This window comes from Erinaceus europaeus, chromosome 6 (genome assembly GCF_950295315.1).
Source record: "Erinaceus europaeus chromosome 6, mEriEur2.1, whole genome shotgun sequence".
NCBI lineage: Eukaryota > Metazoa > Chordata > Mammalia > Eulipotyphla > Erinaceidae > Erinaceus > Erinaceus europaeus.
In genome coordinates, this window is record NC_080167.1 from 30,542,910 (window position 1) to 30,568,773 (window position 25,864).

Below are 25,864 nucleotides of genomic sequence, written 5' to 3' on the forward strand. Positions count from 1 at the left end.
AAGTTATGAATAGGAATGTCCAGGATCCTACTCTGATGATGCTTATAGCTTCATTACTTATAAAGTCATACAAGCTCCACCTACCCTACCTTTGGCCTTTTTATTCAACATGCAGTATAATTTGATGTAGTCAGAATACAGTCTTTAGTGGAGACTGAATCCTTTAGCTGTTTTCTGGTCCCTGCTTTATTCTGATTAAAAAACAAGACAACTACTCAGCCACCACTAGGTCCTCTGCCATCATGTTCCAGGACCAGAACCCTCCCCCCAACCCACCCCAGAGTCTTTGACTTTAGTGTAATACACCAACTCCAGTCCAAGTTCTGCTTAGTGTTTTCTTTTCTGATCTTGTTTTTCAACTTCTGCCTGTGAGTGAGACCATCCCATATTCATCCTTTTGTTTCTGACTTATTTCACTTAACAGGATTTCTTCAAGCTTCATCCAAGATGGACTGAAAAAGGCGAAATCACCATTTTTAATAGCTGAGCAGTATTGCATTGTGTATATGTACCAAGACTTTTTCAGCCACTCACCTGTTGTTGGGCACCTGGGTTGATTCCAGGTTTTGGCTATTACAAATTGTGCTGCTGTGAACATAAAAATATACAAATCTTTTTGAATGGGTATGTTTGGTTCCTTAGGATATATCCCCAGCAGATGAATTGCAGGGTCATAGGGTAGGTCCATTTCTAGCCTTCTGAGAGTTTTCCAGATGCTCTCTACAGAGGTGGATTAATTGACATTCCCACCAGTAGTGCAGAAGGGTTTCTTTGTCCCTACAACCTCTCCAGCCTTTGTTGCTGCTATCTTTAATGATGTATGACATTCTCACAGGAGTGAAGTGGTATCTTATTGTTGTCTTTATTTGCATTTCTCTGACAATCAATGACTTGGAGCATTTTTGCATATGTTTGATGGCCTTTTGGATCTCTTCTGTGGTGAATATTTTGTCCATGTCCTCTCCCCATTTTTGGATGGGGTTATTTGTTTTCTTCTTGTTGAGTTTGGCAAGCTATTTATATATTTTGGTTATTTACCCATTGTCTGATGTATGGTATGTAAAGATTTCCCATTCTGTGAGGGGTTTTTGTTTAGGTATCGGTTTCTTTTGCTGTGAAGGAGCTTTTAATTTAACGTAGTCCCATTGGGATTAGTCTTGCCTTAGTCTTCTTTGTGGCAAACGCTAGAAGAAGAAGAAGTCTTCTTTGTAATTGGATTCATTTCACTGAAGATGTCTTTAAAGATTAGATGCCCATAGGTGTGAGGGTTTACTTCTGGGGTCTCAGTTCTATTCCACTTGTCAGTGTGTCTATTCATGTTCCAGTATCAAGCAGTTTTGACTACAATAGCCCTACAATTCAATTTTGAGATCTTGGATTATGATACCTCCAGTTCTGTTCTTTCTTCTCAAGATTGTTTTGGCAATTCTAGGTTTTTCTCTGGTTCCACATAAGCATTTGTAGCTTTTGTTCTCCTAAAAAATTCTTTGGAATCTTGATGAGGACTGCACTAAACTTGTATATGACTCTGGGTAGTATATTCATATTAATGGTGTTAATTCTTCCAACCCATAAACATGGAATATCTTTCTACTTCTTTGTGTCTTTCTTCTATTTTCTTGAATAATTTTTAGTATACAGTATTTCACTTTTTTTGTTTAGGTTTACTCCTAGATATTTTATTGTTGTTCTTGCTATAGTAAAAGGAACTGATTTCTGGATTTTGACTTCTTCCAACTTAGTGTTTGCATAAAGGAATGCCACTGACTGTTGTATGTTAATTTTGTAGCCTGACACCTTACTGTATTGCCTAATAATTCCCAAAAGCTTCCTGCTGGATTATTTAGGGTTTTCTATGTATACTATCACATCATCTGCAAATAGGGAGAGTTTGACTTCTTCTCTTCCAATCTGTATCCCTTTAATTCCTTGCTTCTGCCTGATTGCTATGGCAAGAACTATCAACACTATGTTGAACAGTAATAGTGATAGTGGACAGCCCAGTCTAGTACCTGATTTAAGGGGAAATAATTCTAGTTTCTCACCATTAAGAATGATGTTGGCTGTAGGTTTGCTATATGTGGACTACACTATCTGGGGAAATTGTCCAACTATTTCCCCCTTTTTTTGTAGCATTTTGATCATAAAGGGATGTTGGATTTTTTCAAAGGCTTTCTCTACATCTGTTGATATAATCATGTGGTTTTTGATCTTGCTTTTTTGACGTAGTAAATATTCTGATCGTATCCTTTGCCCATTTTTTGGATGGGCTCATTTGCTTTTTTGTTGCTAAGTTTGCTGAGCTCTTTGTATATTTTGGTTATTAGTCTCTTGTCAGATGTATGGCATGTGACGATCTTCTCCCATTCTGTGAGGGGTCTCATTGTGTGAGCTGTTTCTTTGGCTGTGCAGAAGCTTTTCAATTTGATGTAGTCCCATTGATTTGTTTTTGTTTTAGTCTTCTTTGCAGTTGGGTTTGTATCATCAAAGATGTCCTGGATGTTTAGGTGATAAAGAGTTCTGCCAATGTTTTCCTCTAAGTATTTGATATTTTCTGGTCTAACATCCAGGTCTTTGATAAATTTGGAGTTGGCTTTTGTTTCTGGAGAGATAAAGTGGTTCAGTTTCATCCCTCTGCATGTTTCAACAGTTTTTCCAGCAAAATTTATTGAAGAGAGCATCCTTCCATTGAGTATTTTGGGCCCTTTTATCAAAAATTAGATGTCCATAGGTGTAGGGCTTTAGTTCTGGGCTTTCAATTGCTTTTATTGATGTGGTGGATAACGTTGATTGACTTACATCTATTGAACCAGCCTTGCATTCCTGGGATATATCCCACTTGGTTGTGATGAACAATCTTTTTGATATACTGCTGAATCCAGTTGGCTAGGATCTTGTTTAAGATTTTAGCATCTAGGGATTTAGGAGGTAGCATAGAGGTTAAGTGCATGTGGCAAAGCGCAAGGACTGGCACCTTTTAATGGGTACATTTAAGCCATTGATGTTTATTGATATTATGGATTGAAGTGCCATTATTCAAGTTTTTTGTTTCCACTCTGATATATGGCAAGTATTTTGGTGATGTTCTTGTTTATAGGAGGTCTTTTAAAACCTCTTTCAGGTCTGCTTGTTGATAGTTGCCACCTTTAACTGTTGCTTGTCTGAGGTTTTGATCCCTCCATCTAGTCTGAATGAGTCTAGCAGGATATAGTATCCTTGGTTGAGATCCTTTTTCATTGAGGTCTCAGTAAGTATCTTGTCATTCTCTTCTGGCTTTTAGAGTTAGAGTGGAGAAGTCTGCTGATAATCTTATGGGTTTTTCCCCTGTTTGTGACTTTTTGTTTTTCTCTTGTAGCCTTTAGGATCCTTTCTTTATCCTTGCTTCTTTTCATTGTAACTATGATGTGTCTTTGTGTCTTCAGGTCTGGGTTGATTCTGTTTGTGACTCTCTGGGCCTCTTAAATCTTAGTGTCCTTTCTGTTGTTTAGGTCTGGGAATTTTTCTTCTATTATTTCCTCTAGGATGTTTACTTCAACTTCTTCTATTTCTTTTTTTTTTTAAATAATTTATTTCTTTATTGGGGAATTAATGCTTTAAATTCAACAGTAAATACAATAGTTTGAACATGCATAACATTCCCCAGATTCCCATTTAACAATACAACCCCCACTATTTCATTCATCATTTTTCATGGACCTGTATTCTCCCCACCTACCCACCCACCCCAGAGTCTTTTACTTTGGTGTAATACTCCAATTCCATTTCAGGTTTGACTTGTGTTTTCTTTTCTGGTCTAGTTTTTCAACTTCGGCCTGAGAGTGAGATCAGCCCATATTCATCCTTCTGTTTCTGACTTATTTCACTCAACATGATTTTTTCAAGGTCCATCCAAGATCGGCTGAAAACGGTGAAGTCACCATTTTTTACAGCTGAGTAGTATTCCATTGTGTATATATACCACAACTTGCTCAGCCACTCATCTGTTGTTGGACACCTGAGTTGCTTCCAGGTTTTGGCTATTACAAATTGTGCTACCAAGAACATATGTGTACACAGATCTTTTTGGATGGATGTATTGGGTTCCTTAGGAAATATCCCCAGGAGGGGAATTGCAGGGTCATAGGGTAGGTCCATTTCTAGCCTTCTGAGAGTTCTCCAGACTGTTCTCCACAGAGGTTGGACCAATTTACATTCCCACCAGCTGTGCAGGAGGGTTCCTTTGACCCCACACCCTCTCCAGCATTTTCTGCTGTTCCCTTTTCTGATGTATGACATTCTCACAGGAGTGAAGTGATATCTCATTGTTGTCTTGATTTGCATTTCTCTGACGATCAGAGACTTGGAGCATTTTTTCATGTGTTTCTCGGCCTTTTGGATCTCTTCTGTGGTAAATATTCTGTCCATGTCCTCCCCCCATTTTTGGATGGGGTTATTTGTTGTCTTGTTGTTGAGTCTGGCAAGGTCTTTATATGTGTTGGTTATTAAACTCTTATCTGATGTATGGCATGTAAAGATCTTCTCCCATTCTGTGAGGGGTCTCTTGGTTTGGGTAGTGGTTTCTTTTGCTGTGAAGAAGCTTTTTAATTTGATGTAGTCCCATAGGTTTATACTTGCCTTAGTCTTCCTTGTAATTGGATTCGTTTCATTGAAAATGTCTTTAAAATTTATGTTGAAAAGAGTTCTGCCAATATTTTCCTCTAAGTATTTGATAGTTTCTGGTCTAACATTCAAGTCCTTGATCCACTTGGAATTTACTTTTGTATTTGGTGAAATACAGTGATTCAGTTTCATTCTTCTGCATGTTTCAACCCATTGTTTCCAACACCATTTGTTGAAGAGACTCTGCTTTCCCCATGTAATAGTCTGGGCCCCTTTGTCAAAGATTAGATGTCCATACGTGTGGGGCCTCATTTCTGGACTCTCAGTTCTATTACACTGGTCAGTGTGTCTGTTCATGTTCCAGTACCAAGCAGTTTTAATGACAATGGCCCTATAATACAGTTTGAGATCTGGGAGTGTGATGCCTCCGGTTCTGTTCTTTTTTCTCAAGATTGTTTTGGCAATTCTAGGTCTTTTCTGGTTCCAGAGAAACATTTGTAGCATTTTTTCTATTCTCCTAAAAAATGTGCTTGGGATCTTGATGGGGATAGCATTAAATTTGTAGATGGCTCTGGGTAATATATTCATTTTGATGATGTTAATTCTTCCAACCCATGAACATGGAATATCTTTCCACTTCTTTGTGTCTTTTTCAATTTCTTTGAGTAGTGACTCATAATTTTCAGTATACAAGTCTTTCACTTCTTTGGTTAGGTTTACTCCTAGATATTTTATTGTTTTTGTTGCTATAGAAAAAGGAACTGATTTCTGGATTTCAATTTCTTCTAACTTAGTGTTTGCATAGAGGAATGCCACTGACTTTTGAATGTTAATTTTATAGCCTGACACCTTACTGTATTTCCTGATGATTTCCAAAAGCTTCTTGCTGGATTCCTTAGGTTTTTCCATGTATACTATCATGTCATCTGCAAATAAGGAGAGTTTGACTTCTTCTCTTCCAATCTGTATGCCTTTAATTCCTTGCTCCTGCCTGATTGCTATGGCAAGAACTTCCAACACTATGTTGAATAGTAATGGTGATAGTGGGCAGCCCTGTCTAGTACCTGATCTGAGGGGAAATGCTTCCACTTTTTCACCATTGAGTATGATGTTGGCTGTAGGTCTGCTATATAGAGATTTCACTATCTTCAGGAATGTTCCATCTATTCCCATTTTTTGTAGTGTTTTGATCATAAAGGGATGTTGTATTTTGTCAAAGGCTTTCTCTGCATCTATTGATATGACCATGTGGTTTTTGGTCTTGCTTCTGTTGATGTGGTGGATCACATTGATTGATTTACATATATTAAACCAACCTTGCATGCCTGGGATAAACCCCACTTGGTCATGATGAACAATCTTTTTGATATACTGCTGTATCTGGTTGGCTAGAATTTTGTTCTATATTTTCGGATCTATGTTCATCAGAGATATTGGTCTGTAGTTTTCTTTTTTGGTTGTGTCCCTGTCTGCTTTTGGTATCAGGGTGATGTTGGCTTCATAGAAGCTGGCAGGGAGTATTCCAGTGTCTTCAGGCTTCTGGAAGACTTTTAAAAGTAGAGGTATTAGTTCTTCTTTGAAAGTTTTGTAGAATTCATTTGTAAAACCATCTGGTCCAGGACTTTTATTTTTGGGAAGATTTTTGATAACTGTTTCAATTTCATTAGCTGTGATGGGCCTGTTCATGTTATCCACTTCCTCTTTACTTAGTTTTGGAACTTGGTGGGTATCTAGGAAATCATTCATTTCTTCCAGGTTCTCTAGCTTGGTGGCATATAGTTGTTCATAGAAGCCTCGCATGATATGTTGAATTTCTGCAGTGTCTGTTGTGATATCTCCTCTTTCATTTACTATTCGATTTATTTGGGTCTTCTCCCTTTTTTCTTTTGTGAGTCTGGCTAAAAGTTTGTCGATTTTGTTTACTCTCTTGAAGAACCGACATACTTTCATTGATCTTTTGTATGGTTTTCCTATTCTCAATGTTATTTATTTCTGCCCTAACTTTAGTGATTTCTGTCCTTCTGGTTGCTTTAGGATTCCTTTGTTGTTCTTCATCTAGGTCTTTAAGATGTGCCATCAGGCTGTTTATTTGTGCCTTTTCTTGTTTCCTAATGTGTGCTTGTATAGCTATGAACTTCCCTCTTAGGACTGCTTTAGCTGTGTCCCAAATATTTTGATAGCTTGTGTCTTCATTTTCATTGAACTCTCAAAACATTTTGATTTCTTCCTTGATTTCCCCTTTGACCCAGAAGTCGTTAAGAAGTGTACTGTTGAGCTTCCACATTTTGGGACTGTTCCTAATCTTTTGTTGATTGTTAAGTGTTAGTTTAATTCCACTGTGGTCTGAGAAGATGCTTGGGATGATTTCAATGCTCTTGAATTGGCTGATGCTGTCTTTGTGGCCTAACATATGGTCTATCCTTGAGAATGATCCATGTGGATTTGAGTAAAATGTGTATTCCAGTTTCTTGGGATGAATGACTCTGAAAATGTCCAATAGTTCTAGTTTATCTATCTCTTCATTTAGCTCCCTTATGTCTTTACTGATTTTCTTCCTGGATGATCTGTCAAGTTGAGATAGTGGGGTGTTGAAGTCCCCTACTATGATTGTGTTACTGTTAATATATTGCTGTAGCTCTTTCAGTAGAAGTTTGATGTATTTAGATGGCTTCTCATTGGGTGCATAGATATTAATAATTGTTAAGTCCTCTTGATTGACTGATCCTCTGAGCATTAAGTAGTGTCCATTCCTATCTTTTTTAATCTTATCTATTTTAAAGTCTATCATGTCAGATATGAGAATAGCTGTTCCTGCCCTTTTTTGTGGGCCATTGGCTTGTATGATAGTTTTCCATTCTTTCACTTTAAGTCTGTGTTTGTCTTGTTGAGTTAGGTGAGTTTCCTGTAGACAGCATATTGTTGGGTTGTGTTTTCTGATTCATCTTCCTACTCTGTCTTTTAATAGGTGAATTCAGACCATTGACATTTATTGATATCAAAGATTGAAGATATTTTAACGCCATTCTTGTAGAGTTTTAGGGTGTTTTGATATATGTCCTATTTGTGGTGGTCTGGTTGTTTATAGGAGACCTTTCAGAACTTCTTTCAGGGCTGGCTTGGTGATGGTTGTTTCCTTCAACTGTTGCTTGTCTGAGAAGGTTTTGATGTTTCCCTCTAGTCTGAATGACAGTCTAGCAGGATATAGTATTCTTGGCTGAAAGCCTTTCTCATTGAGCACTCGATAGATATCTTGCCATTCTCTTCTGTTCTATAGTGTTTGTATGGAGAAGTCTGCTGCTAATCTTATGGGTTTTCCTTTGTAGGTGACTCCTTGTTTTTCTCTTGCAGCCTTGAGGATCCTTTCTTTATCCTTATTCCTTTCCAGTCTAAGTATGACATGTCTTGGTGTCTTTAGGTCTGGGTTAATTCTGTTTGGGACCCTCTGGGCGTCTTGAATCTTTATGTCTTTGGTATTGTCTAGACTAGAGAAATTTTTCAGCTATTATGGCCTGGAGAATGCTTTCTTCCTCCCCTTCTCTTTCTTCCTCTGGTAAGCCAATAATGCGTATATTGTTTCTTTTGAAGTCATCCAATAGGACTCTGTTGTTGTTTTCAGCATCTCTTAATCTCTTTTTGAGATCTCTTACTTCTTTTTTAGTTGTCTCTAATTCATCCTCAATCTTGCTAATTCTGTTTTCAGCCTCATAGATTCTATTCTCTCTGCCCTCTACTGCTTTCTGGAGTTCATCTATTTTGTTGCCCTGCTCTGATACTGTTTTAGCTTGTTCAGCTAGTTGCCTTCTTAGCTCAGCGATTTCAGCTTTCAGCTCTCTAATAACCATGAGATAATTAGAATTTTCTTCCATATTCTCATTTGTTGTTCCTGCATTTCTGATTACAATTTTTTCAAATTCTTTACTCACTCCTGTTATTATTTCCTTAGCTAATGTTTGGATGTTGAACTCGTTGTTTTGTGCTTCACCCTCTGGAGGACTTTTAGCTGGACTCTTGACCTGGTTCGACTCTCCAATATTTTTTCTTGTTGTTTTAACCATTTTATATATGTTAACAGTTTTCAATCCCTGAGTTGGAGCTCAGTGGTGTAAAAGCCTCTTTTTTTTTTTCTTCCCTGTAGGCTATGGGAGCCTGAGGGCTTTTAAACTATCAATAGGCTTCTTATCTTAATCACTGACTCCTGTCCAAGAGATAAAGCATGGTGTGGCAGAGATAATCTAGTGGTTATGCAAAGAGACTTTCACATCCCCTCAGCTATGCCACCGAGGTATAGGTCTTCTCCTGAGTTTCCTGGTTAGATCTCTGTCCCCTGGTGTCCCTCCCTGTGGCTGCTCCAGATTCTGAGGGTAGTAGCAATGGAGACTCAGTTGCACTTGGTGAGTCTCTGGGGAGTCCTTTCCTCCCTTCAGCTGTCCCCTTGTTGTGGAGCAGACTTTAGGTTGTGTCTCCACTGATAAACTGTTGAACTGTTAGCAGCCACTTAATCTCTCCTTAGGTTCCTCTCTCCTCTCTGTCACCAGCCACGTGTGTTTGTACTCACAGGTGATTTACTGGGTTCCTGTGGTCATTCTAGTCCTGTCTTTTTTCGGTCCGGGTGGTCTCCTTTGGTATTCCTAGTTGATCCAGGAGAGGAGAGGAGAGGAAAGGAGAGGAGAGGAGAGGAGTGGAGAGGAGAGGAGAGGAGAGGAGAGGAGAGGAGAGGAGAGGAGAGGAGAGGAGAGAAAGCGATCTGCTGCTCGTAGCTCCGCCTCCGGAAGTCCGTAAGTGGTGAATGTTTAAATGTTACCATCCCTTCTTCTCTTTCTTTCTCTGGTAGGCTAATTATGTGAATGTTACTTTTTTTGAGATCATCCCATATGTCTTTGCTGTTGTTTTCAGTGTCTCTCAATCTCTTTTTTAGCTCTTTTATCTCCTTCTTAGTAATATCTAGCTCACCCTCTGTCTGGCTTATTCTATTTTCTGCTTCTGTTAACCTGCTTTCCCTTCCCTCAGCTTCCTTCTTCAATTCAGTAATAGTATTAGCTTGTTCTGTTAGTTGTCCTTTTAACTCAGGTATTTCAGCTTTCAGTTTTCTAATTACCTCGACGTAGTTGGTATTTTTCTTGAGGATCTCATCTGTTGTTTCTCTATTCTCATAGTCTTTTACTCAATAGTTGCCCGCATTTCTGTAACTAACAGTTCCATTACTGTTTGTATAGTTCTCTTATTTATAATTGCTTTTGACTTATTTGGAGTTTCTTCTGGGGTCCTGTCCTCATTCATTGTGTTAGTTTTATTTGCTCTCTATTTGACATTTTTTTTAGGTGATCTGGTTTGTATTTTTCTGTCTTGTTGCTCTTCATTTGTGTTCTGTGAGTATAGGCCACACTAGAGTCTTTTCTCAGAAGAAGTCACAAACCTCAGAAAGTATAGTAGCAGCTGAAGCAAAGATAAATGCAGTTCAACCAAAACCAGATAGTGAAGCAACACCTCCACTCTAAGAACAAAAACCAATAATACAAAGGAAAAGAAAAAAAAAAAGGAAGGAAAAGAAACAAGGAAAAGTAAGAGTAGACAAGTACAAAAATAAGCTGTCTAGTATAATTCCAGAGATAGTGGGAAAAGAGAGAGAAGGAAAGAGGAGAGGGACACATGGGGAGAGAGAAGAGGATGAAAGACTCCTGGCCAGTCTTCTCTCCCCCCCCCACCCCATGTGAGCATGGGTCTTCCAAGCTGCTGCTCCAGCCTCAGAGGGACAGTGGTAATGGAGACTCACAGTTGCATTTGGTGAGTGATAAGGGAGTCCTCTCCTCCCCTCAGCAGTCTTTTTGTTTGTAAAACAGACTGGAGGTGGCACTTCAACTGGTAAACTGCTGGACTGTTAACCAGCCACTAGGGAGTTGATAGAGACTTTAGCCCCAGGAATCTTTCCTTAGGATCCTCTCTGTCCTCAAGAGACACAATTTATTTGCACTAACTGGTGATTTGGTGGGCTCCCAAAGTTTTTCTAGTCATGTCTTGTTGCGTTCTCAGGGGTTCTCCTTTGATATTACTAGTTCATGGGGGAAGGGGGCATGCAGCTGCTGGTACTCTGTAGCCCTGCCTCCAGAACTCTATATCAACAGTTATTTCTAGGATCCTTCCTTCTTTTCTTTTCTAAGTCACACTTACTACTTCTGAATGTTCTTCCTTTTTGGTTTTTCTTTTATTTTATTTTATTTTATTTTTTTTATAAGAATTCTTTTTTTTAATATTTTATTTTATTTATTTATTTATTCCCTTTTGTTGCCCTTGTTGTTTTATTGTTGTAGTTATTATTGTCGTCGTTGTTGGATAGGACAGAGAGAAACGGAGAGAGGAGGGGAAGACAGAGGGGGAGAGAAAGATAGACACCTGCAGACCTGCTTCACCGCCTGTGAAGCGACTCCCCTGCAGGTGGGGAGCCGGGGTTCAAACCGGGATCCTTATGCCGGTCCTTGTGCTTTGCGCCACCTGCGCTTAACCCGCTGCGCTACAGCCCGACTCCTCCCTTTTTGGTTTTTCTTTTCTCTCTCTGGGGGATGGGTCCTGATGGAGCCCTCTGGTCAACTTCTCCTAACATTTATTTCTCTGGGAGTATGGACTAAAATTCTTTATGGGGTGCAGAAGGTAGAAGGTCTGGCTTCAGTAATTGTTTATCTGCTGCACATGAGTGTTGGCAGATCAATCCATATCCCTATCTTGTTTCTATCATTCCATAGTATCAAGAAAATATTTTATTTCTTTCACAAATAATAGGTTATACTTTTTCTTTTACCCCAAAATATCTTTGATATCACCGTGATGTCTAATTAAAGTTAAGTACTCATTTTCATGTTTAGATATATCAATGCTTTGCAAAGCATTTAGCTGTCATTGAACTTCTATACCAATTTATAACTATTATTATTTCAGAATAACCCATTTATCAAATTGTCTTCTCATATGTTGATTTTAGTAGTGTGTCTCCTATGATACATATTTGAGTTAATGACTTGTTTTAGAGCTATTTAGTCATGACTTCACTTATTGCCTGTCTGAATGTACCTGAATTTATTGATTAAATGGTGAGTGCATTTCAAGTTAGCAAACCTTGAGTGCCGTACATCTCAGCTCTTTATTACCTTCCTGGCCATAGAACAGGCAAATAAGGGACAGTTTGTTCTTTTTATCCCCTGTCCAATTATGTGTGTTAATATTAGAGCTGATGGTTTTTGAATATGAAAAATAAGCATTTTATGGTAGTTACTTTTATTATAAATCTACCATATAATTTTAACCATTTTTTTCCTTGAATGAGGCTTCTAATTTGTGCATTTTGTGATTTTCAATCCATTTGCTACAGCTGCAATCCTGATAAGTGGCTCAATTATAACTATAATATTGGTCTTAAAGACTCACTGATATCTCATGGAAAACTTTGAAAAAACATTCTATTTAAAGACAATTATGCTTAAGTATCACATTTTTTTTCATTTACGTTCTAGCCTTTAGACATTATTACCAAGACTATTAGCATGAGAACAGATAACTTCCAAGCTTTCAAGATCTTTGATTTCTCTTTGAGTTGTCATTTGCTACATCTTCTAGACTTTGTGTGACTTAGGTACCTTGCTGTTTATAAGGCTCCATAGATTAACATGTTTTGTTTTAAGTGCTGTGTCCACAGAGTGCTCATAACAATTTCAAGTTTTATTGAGAAATAAGGACCACAAAAAATGGTAAAATGTAAGAATAATTGGAAACTAGGGAAGTTTGGTGAAAGAGTAATATTCTTTAAATTAAAAAGGAACTTAAGAAAATTGTCTGTAGAAACATTTTAGAGATTTTTTTTTTTTTTTTTTTTTGCCTCTAGTGTGATCGCTGGGGCTTGGTGCCTGCTACACAAATCCACTGCTCCTGGAGGTCATTTTCCCCATTTTGTTGTCCTTGTTATGGTTGTCATCACTATTGTTGGACAGAACAGAGAGAAATCGAGAAAGGAGGGGAAGAGATAGAGGAGAAGACAAAGACACCTACTTCACCTTGTGAAGCTGCCTGCAGTACTGCTTTACTGCTTGTGAAGCAACCCCTGCAGGTGGGGAACAGGGCTTGAACCGGGATCCTTATTCTAGTCCTTTCTCTTCACGCCAAGTGCACTTAACCTGCTTTGCTACCACCGGGCCACTTATTTAGAAGCTAGTCCTATGGGTGTGTCTTGGGCTATCTCTCTCTTTCTCTCTGCCTAAATAGGCCTGTCAGCATGTAAGGGATCTCAAGCTTCCTATTTCCCTCTTCCTCTCCCCCTCCCTCTCCCTCTCATAGCCCATGTGTACTCCAGTGTGTGGGTGTTCTCAATTTTCCTGAATAAAGTTTAAAATTCCTGAAAAAAAAACCAAATATATTTTTATAAATGATCACTCTAAACTGATATTTACAGCTTCATAATCTTCAAAAAAGCCCTAGTACATAATCAGTATCTAGGATTGGGCACTTGCCTAGACAGGATGGTGTCCATGCTACCTATATGTAGATTGGGTTTACCTGCAAACTATTTATTTATTCTTTTGTTAAACTATTTAAATTAAAATGTCTTTCCTTTTTGAAAATATTTAGTTGCCACATGACATAATGTTAGTTTTGGGTATATATTATGTGTGAATTATATTGCATCATGACCTCTGGTTAATATCTATCACCATATAGTTATAACTTTTTTCTCTTAATGAGAACTTCTAGCAATTTTAAAATAGTACCTTGTTACTAACTATAGTCATCAGACTGTACTTCACATTTTCAGTATTGGAACTTGGTAACTTTTGGCTCCCTTCCCACATTTTACCTTCCACTTAGGATATCATCAGTCTGCTCTTTCTGACTTCAGTTTTTGTCAGATACCTCTTATGAGTGAGATAATCATATGGTATTTCTTGGATTTATTTCTCTTAGCATATTACAGTTTTTCTCTTTATAGAGTTCTTAAGAAGAAATTAAATGACTTCTTTTTTTATGTTTAGTCTTTTTTAATAAATTAAGTTAATTTAGCCATGGAGTTAGAAAATAATGAGAGAAAACTGATGTGATAAATCTGTTAAAATCATTTATTTCATATAAGATAAAAATGCCTACATATATTATATACTTCTCTCCACATGTGTGTATATGGGAAGAGACAGAGTGAAAGATGGTGATTTTTTTCACATAAGAGAAGTCAAAGCACTACTATGATACAGGAAGCATATGTAGAGAACTGAATCAGGAGCTCTACTAGTTATTTCATTGGTCTTTAATATACTCTTAGTTGGGATGAGGATGGGAGGAAGTAAGGGTTGTGCCCATAATTTAAAATTATGTCTTAAAATTCCATGGACTATCAGTGTTGCTGTTTCAGAAAAAATTGTATGGCCTTCTTAATAGATGATAGTGCTGAAATGACTAGTAGATGAAATATAACTTTCTTTTTCTTTATAAACAGTTGTAAGGCCTGCCTATAGTGACCCTCTTTGACTGCTATAGTAGTAAGGTAGAAGCTTTCTTTTAAGAGTAGTTATTGAAATTTGTTTTAGGTAACGTGCAAGAATTTGGTTATGTTTGGGTAGGATAGTGTCCTGTAAATAGCTAATAACTGTACTTACCTGACTTTGCAATAAATATAACTGCAAAATTACTAAAGTTTTATAACCGACTTTAATAGTTTGTTGTTCATATATTAAATATTATGAACAGTGGACAGTGTCTAGCATTCACATGCGTTTTGTTATTGCATCTTTAATAATATATATTGAATATCCACCACATACCGACTGGAACCTGTACCAGGCATGGCAGATAAAATGGTGAACTTAAATGGCACTTCCATGGGGACTCACAGAGAGCTATAACCTCCACTGTTTTGAAGGAAGCTTCAGTACTATGATCTCAGCCCTCTGTTTTTGCCTGTCTGCTTCACTGTCTCTATCAAAAACCAAAACAAAACACAAAGCCAACTGTTTGGGAAGTAGATGAAGCTACAGTGTGTTATACTGTAGCATGTTCTCAGTGACCCTGTAAAGCAGACACAATCCTCTACTATAGGGGAGTCTAAGTGTGTGCATGTACATGTGTGTGTGTACACGTACACATGTGCATTTCTCACTTTTAGATTCAAGATTATTTCAGCATTCATTTCAATTTATGATTTAAAATTTCATTCCTTCCATTGTTTGTCTTTGTTAATTTCCTTATTAAAGACACTACCATTCCTTTATAATAATGCCTATTCAAATACATTGATTTTAATTAATCTTCATATATACTTTTAATATTGAATATTCATATTTCTGTTTCATCTTGACAACCGCTTTAAATAATTTGAAGTGTTTTGTCACAACATTGAAAATATATAAATATTTTAGTATTTTTGAAGGAAGGTACTGTAATTCTGTCATTAAAGAGATCCAGTTTGATTTTAATTTGCTTATTTTTACAAGATAGAACAAGAGAGAGATTGAGACTAAGGCCCCACTCAACTCTGGAATATAATTGGTGCCAAGAATTGAACCTTGGACTGTTGGGACCTGTCATACAACTTCTGTGTTCTAAAGCTTCAGCTATCTCCCTAGCTCAAAAGGTTAAATCTGGAGAGCTATGGCAAACTGAAAATATGGCTATACTTAGAAGTTTATAGGACATGATCTACAGTAGTTCTTTTGTAATTTTAAGTTTACTATACAGCTGCCATGTCAGATATATTTCAGTTTGAACACTGAATTGTTAATACCACAGATAACATGCGTTAAAGGATGCATTATTATATTAGAAGAGGGACTTGGCCCTAGAGATTGGATTCATAATTTATGGGTCAGGAAAGACTTTTCAAATATATATTTTTATTTAGTTAATGAGAAAGTATACAAAAGTGAGCTCACAAGAGTGAGGAAAGTTCAGCTATGGCTTACAGTATTTCTGGGGATTGAACTTGAGACCTCAACTTCGGGCATAATATTATGCTGTCTCCCTAAACCAGTCTTTTCACTGGAAAAAAGTAAATCTGTTTTCTTGTTCTTAAAAAGTGCTTGTGTTTTATTAGTTCTCTCTTTTTTGCTCTGTTTTATTAATTTAACCTTTGATCTTTACTCCTTTTCTGTTTTATTTGGTGCGTTCTATTGCTTTTTACCTAATTTTTCTCTTAAAAATTATTGGTAGTTAATGGTTTATAGTATAGTCTTTAACACATAGCTATAGCCTCTCATCTCCCTTTGATTGGTGTCTAGGAGACATACCAGAATGCCAGTATCTCTTTATCCTGTCCTTCTCCCTGCTTAACCAGAGTCCTTTGCTATGGTGCAATATATCAAACCCAATCAAAGTTTGTTGGTAACAAGCACTTCATCCTTGAATATATTTCTAGAAACCCAACAGTTGAGAATTTTGGAACTTATAACAGGGTGAACATGCTTCTTCCTTCTGTAACAGGACACTTATACATTAATGTAATATAACTGAAAAATAATATTATACTAATGCCTATTAGGAATTCATATAACTTTGTACAAATGATCAGAAATACTTCTCCAGCATTCATTTTTGTCAAGTGTTCTATAAAAAACATAAATGCCAGTAAAATTTATAGATTATATAGAAAACTACTATAGTAAATCAAATACTCTTTCAGCAGAGATATTTTTAAATTTTAATTCTTTAAATTTTATTTTTAAAAAGGAAACACTGACAAAAACCATAGGTTATGAGGGGTACAACTCCACACAGTTCCCACCACCAGAACTCTGGGTCTCCTCCCTTCCCCTCGGCAGAGAGATATTAGGCACAAAAATGTTCTTTCATATATCACTTGTCATTTTTAAGTTTCCAGGAAATATTTGATAATAGCCTAAATTGTTTAGGAAATAACTATAATTCAGAATATTCTATAATCCATTTAAACACAATAATTTTAAATGGAATGGCTAAGATGCCATCATCTCTATTCTGATGCATGGAAGCATCTGATTGCTCATTTTTTGTTTATTCAAAACATAATTGTGTTTTCTCAATTAAGAAGCTCATCTGAGAACAGAGAGTACATTGCCATGCTCAGAAAGGTATTTTATTTTTCCTTCCAGTGGGGAAGGGGCTGGAGCAAGTTATCATCAAATGAAAATTTCTGCTGTTCTAAGTGACTGCCATTGTTTATCTCAAAACAATTTAGAGATGAACAGAAATAGGACAGGGCAGACAAGGAACTATATGTAAAGCTATTTAATTGGGTCGGGAAATAGTTTACCCATTAAAGTGTGCATGTTACGTGTGCAAGGAAGTGGGATTTGAGCCCCTCACCACCATATAGGAATACCACTTAAAGGGAAAGCTTCACAGGGTTTGAAATAGTGCTGTGATCTCTCTTCTTCTCTGTCTCTGTCGTTCACCCACTGAGAGTGTGGAGTTATGCAGGTGCAAGGCCCTTAACAGAAAAAAAAGTAAAGGGAGAGAATGATAAAAGAATGTCTTGAATTTGAACAGTAATACCTAGTAATTGCTATTAACTATTTTGTGTCTTTAATTCAGGTGAAGAATATACTGATGGCCAGATGTCTTAAGGAATGGTTTTGAAGAAAATTATAACAGCAACTGAGAAGGAGACTGGTTTCACAGAAATGAAATTCTGAAGATGTCATTTGTTTTTGGTTAAAGAGAGAAAATCCAGCTAGAGAAGAAGCCTTAATACCTGCATTTAATATCACATTTCAAGTAAAAATGTAACTAGGTTTACATCAGTCTTTTGGTAACTGTTTGCCTTGTGAAACATGAGTGACCCAAGGCAATCACAGGAAGAGAAGCATAAACTTGGTAGAACCACATCTAAGTTCAAAGAGGCTCCCAGAATCATGCAATCCGATGATTATTTTGCTCGAAAATTTAAAGCCATTAATGGCAGCATGGGTCCATCCACTTCTTTAAATGTCTCAAATTCAAGTGAAAGTGGTGGTCCAGCTAATGGTACCCCTGCTGTTCCCAAGATGGGTGTGAGAGCAAGAGTTTCAGAGTGGCCTCCCAAAAAGGACTGCTCCAAGGAGCTGTCTTGCAAGACTCTGTGGGAAAGTCGATCTCAGACCAGTTATGAAAGTGTTACTTCTATCATGCACAATGGGCAAAACAACCAGAATGATGGTCAACAAGAAGAACAACTTGATTTGGACTATGTGGAGGCCAAGTACACAATTGGAGACATTTTTGTCCACTCTCCTCAAAGAGGACTTCACCCCATAAGACAGAGAAGCAACAGTGATGTCACCATTAGTGACATAGATGCTGAAGATGTCTTAGATCAAAATGCAGTGAACCCCAATACAGGGGCTGCCCTCCATAGAGAGTATGGAAGTACATCTTCCATTGACCGGCAAGGCTTATCTGGTGAAAACTTTTTTGCTATGCTCAGAGGATACCGGGTAGAGAATTATGACCACAAAGCAATGGGCCCTTTTGGGTTCCCTGAGTTTTTTTCCTGTGATCCTTCAATCTCTCCCAGTCTCCATGCAGCAGCACAAATTTCTAGAGGAGAATTTGTCCACATCTCAGGATTAGACTACATGGATGGTGGCCTTCTAATGAGGAGGGACAGAGATAAGCCTTTCAAACGGAGGTTAAAGTCAGAGTCAGTGGAAACATCTCTCTTCAGAAAGCTTCGAACTGTTAAAAGTGAACATGAAACATTCAAGTTCATATCTGATCTGGAAGAAGGTCGTCTTGAGAGAGATGTTCGCCCATGGAACTGTCAGCGATGTTTTGCACATTATGATGTCCAAAGCATTTTGTTCAATATCAATGAAGCTATGGCTACAAGGGCTAATGTGGGGAAAAGGAAAAACATTACCACTGGGGCTTCAGCAGCCTCTCAGACTCAGATGCCAACAGGTCAAACGGGGAACTGTGAATCCCCTTTGGGGAGCAAAGAAGATCTTAACTCCAAAGAGAACCTGGATGCTGATGAGGGTGATGGGAAAAGTAATGACTTAGTCCTAAGTTGCCCTTACTTTAGAAATGAAACAGGAGGAGAAGGCGATCGGAGAATTGCACTCTCTAGGGCTAACTCATCATCATTTAGTTCTGGGGAGAGCTGCTCCTTTGAATCATCTCTCAGTTCTCACTGCACAAATGCAGGTGTCTCTGTCTTGGAAGTACCCAGAGAAAATCAGCCAATTCACAGAGAGAAAGTAAAGCGGTATATCATAGAACACATTGACCTTGGGGCCTACTATTATCGTAAATTCTTCTATGGTAAAGGTAAGAAATAACACTGAGGGGGGGAGAAATGGGTCTTGTGTATATGTGTTAGGTAAATCAGGACTAACTGTAGTGTGTTGCTTCACTGCTCATGAAGCTTCCCCACTACAGGTAGTTTAGATTTACTCCTTTTGAACTTGTATCCTTGTGCATGATACTATGTGGTCTTAACCAAGTGCAGCACTTCCACGCCAGCTCACTGTCTTCTTGTTGGGTGCAGTTTGCCTCCTTATAGGGTAGCAGCCATTGCTGGGCTGTCGTTTTCAATTTTCAGTTTGATTTGCCATCCTTTACCTTCCCAGATATCGCCACTTAAACTACCTGAGGCACTGGAATTGAACTGAGTGAGTCTTGAGTTATTCTCCAAGCTATCCATGACACTTCTGTAGACTTTATTTAGTTTTGATTTTTACCATGAAAATGATGCACATGTTTGATTCCAGTTGCTTATTTCCTGAGGTGGATTGGGGTACAAGTCCAACCTCTGGAAGTCTTTATACATTTCCATCCCTTAAGCTTTTTCAGTGCTTTTCCCCACGAAGTACATGCTTATAAGAGTTTTTTGTCATGTAAATTCCTGTGATTAAATTAATAATTTTTACTCCTCTATTTTTTGCATCAATCCAGATTTGAACAGTTATCCATAATGAGTTGTATAAATCAGTGTAATAACTGTTGCTCTATAAGTAGAGCCAAATTAACACTTGCATTATGTCTAGTCACATAAATTATCTTTCTCTTCTTATATTAATACTGTGATAAATGGGACTGAAATAGTTTTATCAATGAGTCTGGGTTCCCCATTTATGTCTCCAGATCTCAGTCCTGGATTCTAGATTCTTTTTTTATTTTTATTTTTATTTTTTTAAGAAACTGCTAAAGGCAGAGAAAGCCAGCATTGCACCAGTCAGTTCTGGCTTCTGTGAACATCAATATCACTATTGTCAGTTTACTTCCAGACAGTCAACTCAGATGTTCTTGGAGTTTGTTTCTATTCTGTGAAATAACTCATGATCCTCACAACTCCATTCATCTAGGAGTAGTAAAACTGCTCTAATAAGATGCTATCTTATTAGAAACTAATTTTTGGAAAGTGAGACCATGGAGACAGACTTTTTAATTACGGCTTTTAAATTGTTAAGACTATGGCTTTGAATGCTAGACTCTTAAGAATTATTATGCCCTGAAGTCTTCAGGCAGTGAGTCATTTTGGCTAACTGAATTTTGTAAATAGCTGTGAATCACTCTTTAAAATATTGGAACATAAACTTTTATTTATTTTTTAATATTTTTATTAGTGGTTGAATATTTATTTATAAAATTACATGATAACAGGGATATAACTTCACACTGTTCCTACCACCAGAGTTCTAGATCACCAATCCCTCCATTGGAGGATATAGTAGTTCTCCCTTTGCATATATGGGTTAATTATTATTTCTACAACATCTGTGTAGGTTTGTATATATTTGCCTATTTTTTAAGGTCCCATCTTCTTTTTCTTTTCAAGTCACACCTATGACTACATCTAATGTTCCTCCCTTTTTTCTTTTCTCTCTCTGGGTCCTGATGGAGTTGAAATTCAGAGCTCTCTGGTTACCTTTCCTCTATCACTTCTCCCCCACTGGAAATATGGATTAAAATTCTTTTTGGTGTGCAAAAGGTGTGAGTTCTGGCTTCTGTAATTGCTTCTCTGCTTGGATATGGGCATTGGCAGGTTGATCCATAACCCCAGCTGAACATAAAACTTACATACTTTTATATATACATACTCTTGTCTCTGCACCAATTTCACCACTTTGTGATCTATTAATGCTCTTTGAGTCTTTTCTGTGAAATTGTTTTAGTTTGCTAGATTCTGTTCTCTTAACTGTTTCTCTTCCTCCTCCGCCTCTTCCTCCTCCTTCTTTTTTGTAGCTTTTCCTCTTGAATTTTTTGCTACTTCCTAAAAAGTTTTAATAATTGTCTGAGTGACCTGTCTTCTCCACCTTTTTCTGATTAGCTTCTTAGGACTTTCTAGGACACTAGAAATGGCATCAAAATTTTTGGTTTTAATTGTGAGTTTAAAACAATTAAGCTCCAAAGAAGAATTACCCCTGGATGATTGTGCTCAAAGACAGACATGTGATTTAGAAGTGTTGGGCTTACTCATTCGTTCTGGACATTTCTGTAGATCTATGAATGAGCCAGACAGCTCAACTCTAGACCCCTTTGCAAAGCCTGCAGTTCTACTGTGTTATTTTGTCATCGTTTTCTGTAATTTATGCTGTGGAAAGTGCTCTTCTGCCAGTTAATAGGATATGGGACTAGAGTGGAGCAGATAGAGAGGGGTAAGAGAATCTGACTGAACTCCAGGTGCTTTGTTCTCTCCACAACCTGGAATTGTGCCTGTTTCTTCTATATTTAGCTCTTCTCATATTAGCTTGTGTGACTTCAGAATGGAACTAGTTGCAATCTGCCTTGCTCAGACTGGTCTCTTTGTAGAACCATAGGATTTCAGGTGGATGCAGCAGCCCAAACTTTCCAGTGGCTGAGGCACCTATGGTGTGGGGATGAGAACAAGCAACCTATTCACACCCTGATTTCAGGCACAGAATCTTTTATTTGCAAACATCAAAGTTGCAGAAACATCACTGTTATTTAAAAATAGGCCCTGAAGAGATTGGCACATATATGGTACCTTTGAAGGGATCTTTTTATTTTCTCTTTTTTTCCTTCACTGAATTTTTCTCTGTGGATGCAGACTTTCAGTGATCTTTTGATAATTTTTAGAATACTTTTTTTTTAATCATTCTTTATTGTTCAGTGTTAAACTTCATTTTCAAAGGATTAAATGTCTTTCAGTAGCTGAGAAAGCTTTAAAGTGCTTTAGTGATGTGGTTTACTCTTTAACTGGGTAGTTAACATGAAATAGCTTTTCTTTATGTTGAAGTGTATCCCTATGACACATAGTCACTGAGAAACTTTAATAACTTTGGGAAAGCATTTATGCAGGGGAGTGGCTTGCCATAGTAAACTCTGTAGCAACATTACTTGTCTGGACAAACCCATCTGTAGTCTTCAGTGAAACAGCTTTTTATGTCAGTGGTGATTAAAGGTAGCACAGTGAATGCATGAGATTGTTCCTTGAATTTCTGGTTGTAGTATTAAAGACAAATGGGTATATTTTTCATGATACTTTTTCTCTGCTGGAGCCCTGTTGAAACTGTGTGTTTCCTCTTTTCTGAACTTTATATTTGTAAAGAAGAACCTCATTTTTGGGGATTGCAGTTGTATGAGTTTTTCTGAACACTTTTAATTTCCTTTGTTGTACTAGGGAGGCAGACTTTGCCTTCTTCTGGACTTTATTAGCACTTATGGCCAGATCTAGGCTACTCCAAAAGGCAAGAGTGACTATGTGTCTTTTACTTTTTAGGAAGTTATACACATATTGCGTTCCTTGTGAGCTTTACAACTACTTTATGCCTTGTGTCAAGGAACATAGATTTACAACTACGTTATGCCTTGTGTCAAGGAACATAGATAAGGACATCTCTAAACAGTTTAGTAAGGTATTATTTTGGAGGGTAAAAAAATAAATAAATAAAGGTCAAATCAGAGAGATGGCCAAGGCTCTTTGATGACTTAGGAGGGAAGTGTAAAGTAGCTGAGTTGCCTTAGTCTTCAGTATTGTTTTATAGGAGAGTCACTTTCCAGGACATGGTTAAGAGAAAAAAATGTTTCTCTGAAGGGGGATGAGTAGGACAGGGTGCTAAGATTTGCAGCAGATACCCTCTTTATTGTTTAGAGCTTTTAAATAGTGGTTATTATATAAGTCATTAAAAAGAGAATAAGACAACACAGAGGAGCAGAAGAAAGGGGGAAAAACATCACTGCCATCTATGAGATAATCACCATGAAGGGCTTCTTCTTTATCTTTGTAGGCTTTTTCTGATGCAAATAAATTTATGTAAATGATGCTAACTCTCACTATTGCTCTTGCTGTGAATGATCATCCTTCATTATGTAGAAAGCTGTATCAGCACTTTAAGAACTATTACCAGTTATCAGTATCTGCCTTGAGTGCATGAAGATATGCTGCATATTTGCTAACCATGATCTGGTTAGAGGAGTTATGACAATATTTGCTTTATTTCACAGAAAACTCTATTAATAGTTGGCTTTAATTAATAATTTTAAAGAAGTCATTCTGGTGTAATATAATAAAGACTGATTGCACAAGCTCTGCTTTTACATTCTCATGTCTTGCTTCCACAATATTATACATTTAAATAATGCTTTGTCTTTTGTCTTTCATATTTTTATGTGCTGTTTTAGATGTATATCCAACCAAGAAAAATGTGAGGGACAACTATCATCATCTTTAGAGAAGTGAACTTTAGGTCATGGTGCAGATGAGTTGCAAAATAAATCAGAAGCAAACAAACAGATCAAATATATCATTGTAAAAATGTCATTGTAAAAATACAGTTTGCTTTATAAATGCTGAGTTTTCTCTGCCTCCTCACAGCTGTTGTCTTTCTTTCTTTTATATAATGTTCCTATATAGTTAGTGTATTTTCTTTTTTTAAAAATTTATTTCTTTATTGGGGAATTAATGTTTTACATTAAACAGTAAACACAATAGTTTGTACATGCATAACATTCCCCAGTTTCCCATTTAACAATACAACCCATACTTTGTCATTTATCATCATTCATGGACCTATATTGTCCCCACCCACCCACCCCAGAGTCTTTTACTTTGGTGCAATACGCCAATTCCATTTCAGGTTCTACTTGTGTTTTCTCTTCTGATCTTGTTTTTCAACTTCTGCCTGAGAGTGAGATCATCCCATATTCATCCTTCTGTTTCTGACTTATTTCACTCAACATGATTTCTTGGGTTCCTTAGGATATACTCCCAGGAGAGGAATTGCAGGGACATAGGGTAGGTCCATTTCTAGCCTTCTGAGAGTTCTCCAGACTGTTCTCCATAGAGGTTGGACCAATTTACATTCCCACCAGCTGTGCAAGAGGGTTCCTTTGACCCCACACCCTCTCCAGCATTTTCTGCTGTTCCCTTTTCTGATGTATGACATTCTCACAGGAGTGAAGTGATATCTCATTGTTGTCTTTATTTTCATTTCTCTGACAATCAGAGACTTGGAGCATTTTTTCATGTGTTTCTCTGCTTTTTGGATCTCTTCTGTGATGAATATTCTGTTCAAGTCCTCCCCCCAGTTTTGGATGGGGTTATTTGTTGTCTTGTTGTTGAGTCTGGCAAGCTCTTTATATATGTTGGTTATTAAACTCTTATCTGATGTATGGCATGTAATGATCTTCTCCCATTCTGTGAGGGGTCTCTTGGTTTGGGTAGTGGTTTCTTTTGCTGTGAAGAAGCTTTTTAATTTGATGTAGTCCCATAGGTTTATACTTGCCTTAGTCTTCTTTGTAATTGGATTCGTTTCATTGAAAATGTCTTTAAAATTTATGTTGAAAAGAGTTCTGCCAATATTTTCCTCTAAGTATTTGATAGTTTCTGGTCTAACATCCAAGTCCTTGATCCACTTGGAATTTACTTTTGTATTTGGTGAAATACAGTGATTCAGTTTCATTCTTCTGCATGTTTCAACCCACTGTTTCCAACACCATTTGTTGAAGAGACTCTGATTTCCCCATTTAATAGTCTGAGCCCCTTTGTCAAAGATTAGATGTCCATATGTGTGGGGCCTCATTTCTGGGCTCTCAGTTCTATTCCACTGGTCAGTGTGTCTATTAATGTTCTAGTACCAAGCAGTTTTGATGACAATGGCCCTATAATACAGTTTGAGATTTGGGAGTGTGATGCCTCCGGTTCTGTTCTTTTTTCTCAAGATTGTTTTGGCAATTCTAGGTCTTTTCTGGTTCCAGAGAAACATTTGTAGCATTTTTTCTATTCTCCTAAAAAATGTGCTTGGGATCTTAATGGCGATAGCATTAAATTTGTAGATGGCTCTGGGTAATATATTCATTTTGATGATGTTAATTCTTCCAACCCATGAACATGGAATATCTTCCCACTTCTTTGTGTCTTTTTCAGTTTCTTTGAATAGTGACTCATAATTTTCAGTAGACAAGTCTTTCACTTCTTTGGTTAGGTTTACTCCTAGAAATTTTATTGTTTTTGTTGCTATAGTAAAAGGAATTGATTTCTGGATTTCAATTTCTTCTAACTTAGTGTTTGCATAGAGGAATGCCACTGACTTTTGAATGTTAATTTTGTAGCCTGACCCCTTACTGTATTGCCTGATGATTTCCAAAAGCTTCTTGCTGGATTCCTTAGGTTTTTCAGTGTATACTATCATGTCATCTTCAAATAAGGAGAGTTTGACTTCTTCTCTTCCAATCTGTATGCCTTTAATTCCTTGCTCCTGCCTGATTGCTATGGCAAGAACTTCCAACACTATGTTGAATAGTAATGGTGATAGTGGGCCGCCCTGTCTAGTACCTGATCTGAGGGGAAATGCTTCCAGTTTTTCACCATTGAGTATGATGTTGGCTGTAGGTTTGCTATATAGAGACTTCACTAACTTGAGGAATTTTCCATCCATTCCTATTTTTTGTAGTGTTTTAATCATAAAGGGATGTTGTATTTTGTCAAAGGCTTTCTCTGCATCTATTGATATGACCATGTGGTTTTTGGTCTTGCTTTTGTTGATGTGGTGGATCATATTGATTGATTTACGTATATAAAACCAACCTTGCATGCCTGGGATAAACCCCACTTGGTCATGATGAACAATCTTTTTGATATACTGCTGTAGAATATTGCTCAATATTTTTACATCTATGTTCATCAGAGATATTGATCTGTATTTTTCTTTCTTGGTTGTGTCCCTGTCTGCTTTTGGTATCAGGGTGATGTTGGCTTCATAGAAGCTGGCATGGAGTATTCCAGTGTCTTCAATCTTCTGGAAGACTTTTAAAAGTAGAGGTATTAGTTCTTCTTTGAAGGTTTTGTAGAATTCATTTGTAAAACCATCTGGTCCAGGAC

At 37.3% G+C, this 25,864-nt stretch overlaps 1 protein-coding gene across 9 annotated transcripts in view; it reads left to right on the top strand.

Moving 5' to 3' along the window:
• The window catches only part of SIPA1L2 (signal induced proliferation associated 1 like 2), a 298,020-nt gene that overhangs the window by 137,963 nt on the left and 134,193 nt on the right, over window positions 1–25,864 (top strand). For all 9 annotated transcript variants that reach the window (XR_009550211.1, XM_007536224.3, XM_060191984.1 and 6 more), the window contains exon 3: window positions 17,134–18,849. Coding sequence is in view for 8 of the 9 variants with exons in the window: in XM_007536224.3 (XP_007536286.2) it covers window positions 17,373–18,849 (1,477 nt within the window). In the remaining variant the exon portion in view is untranslated. The remainder of the gene's footprint in view (window positions 1–17,133; window positions 18,850–25,864) is intronic.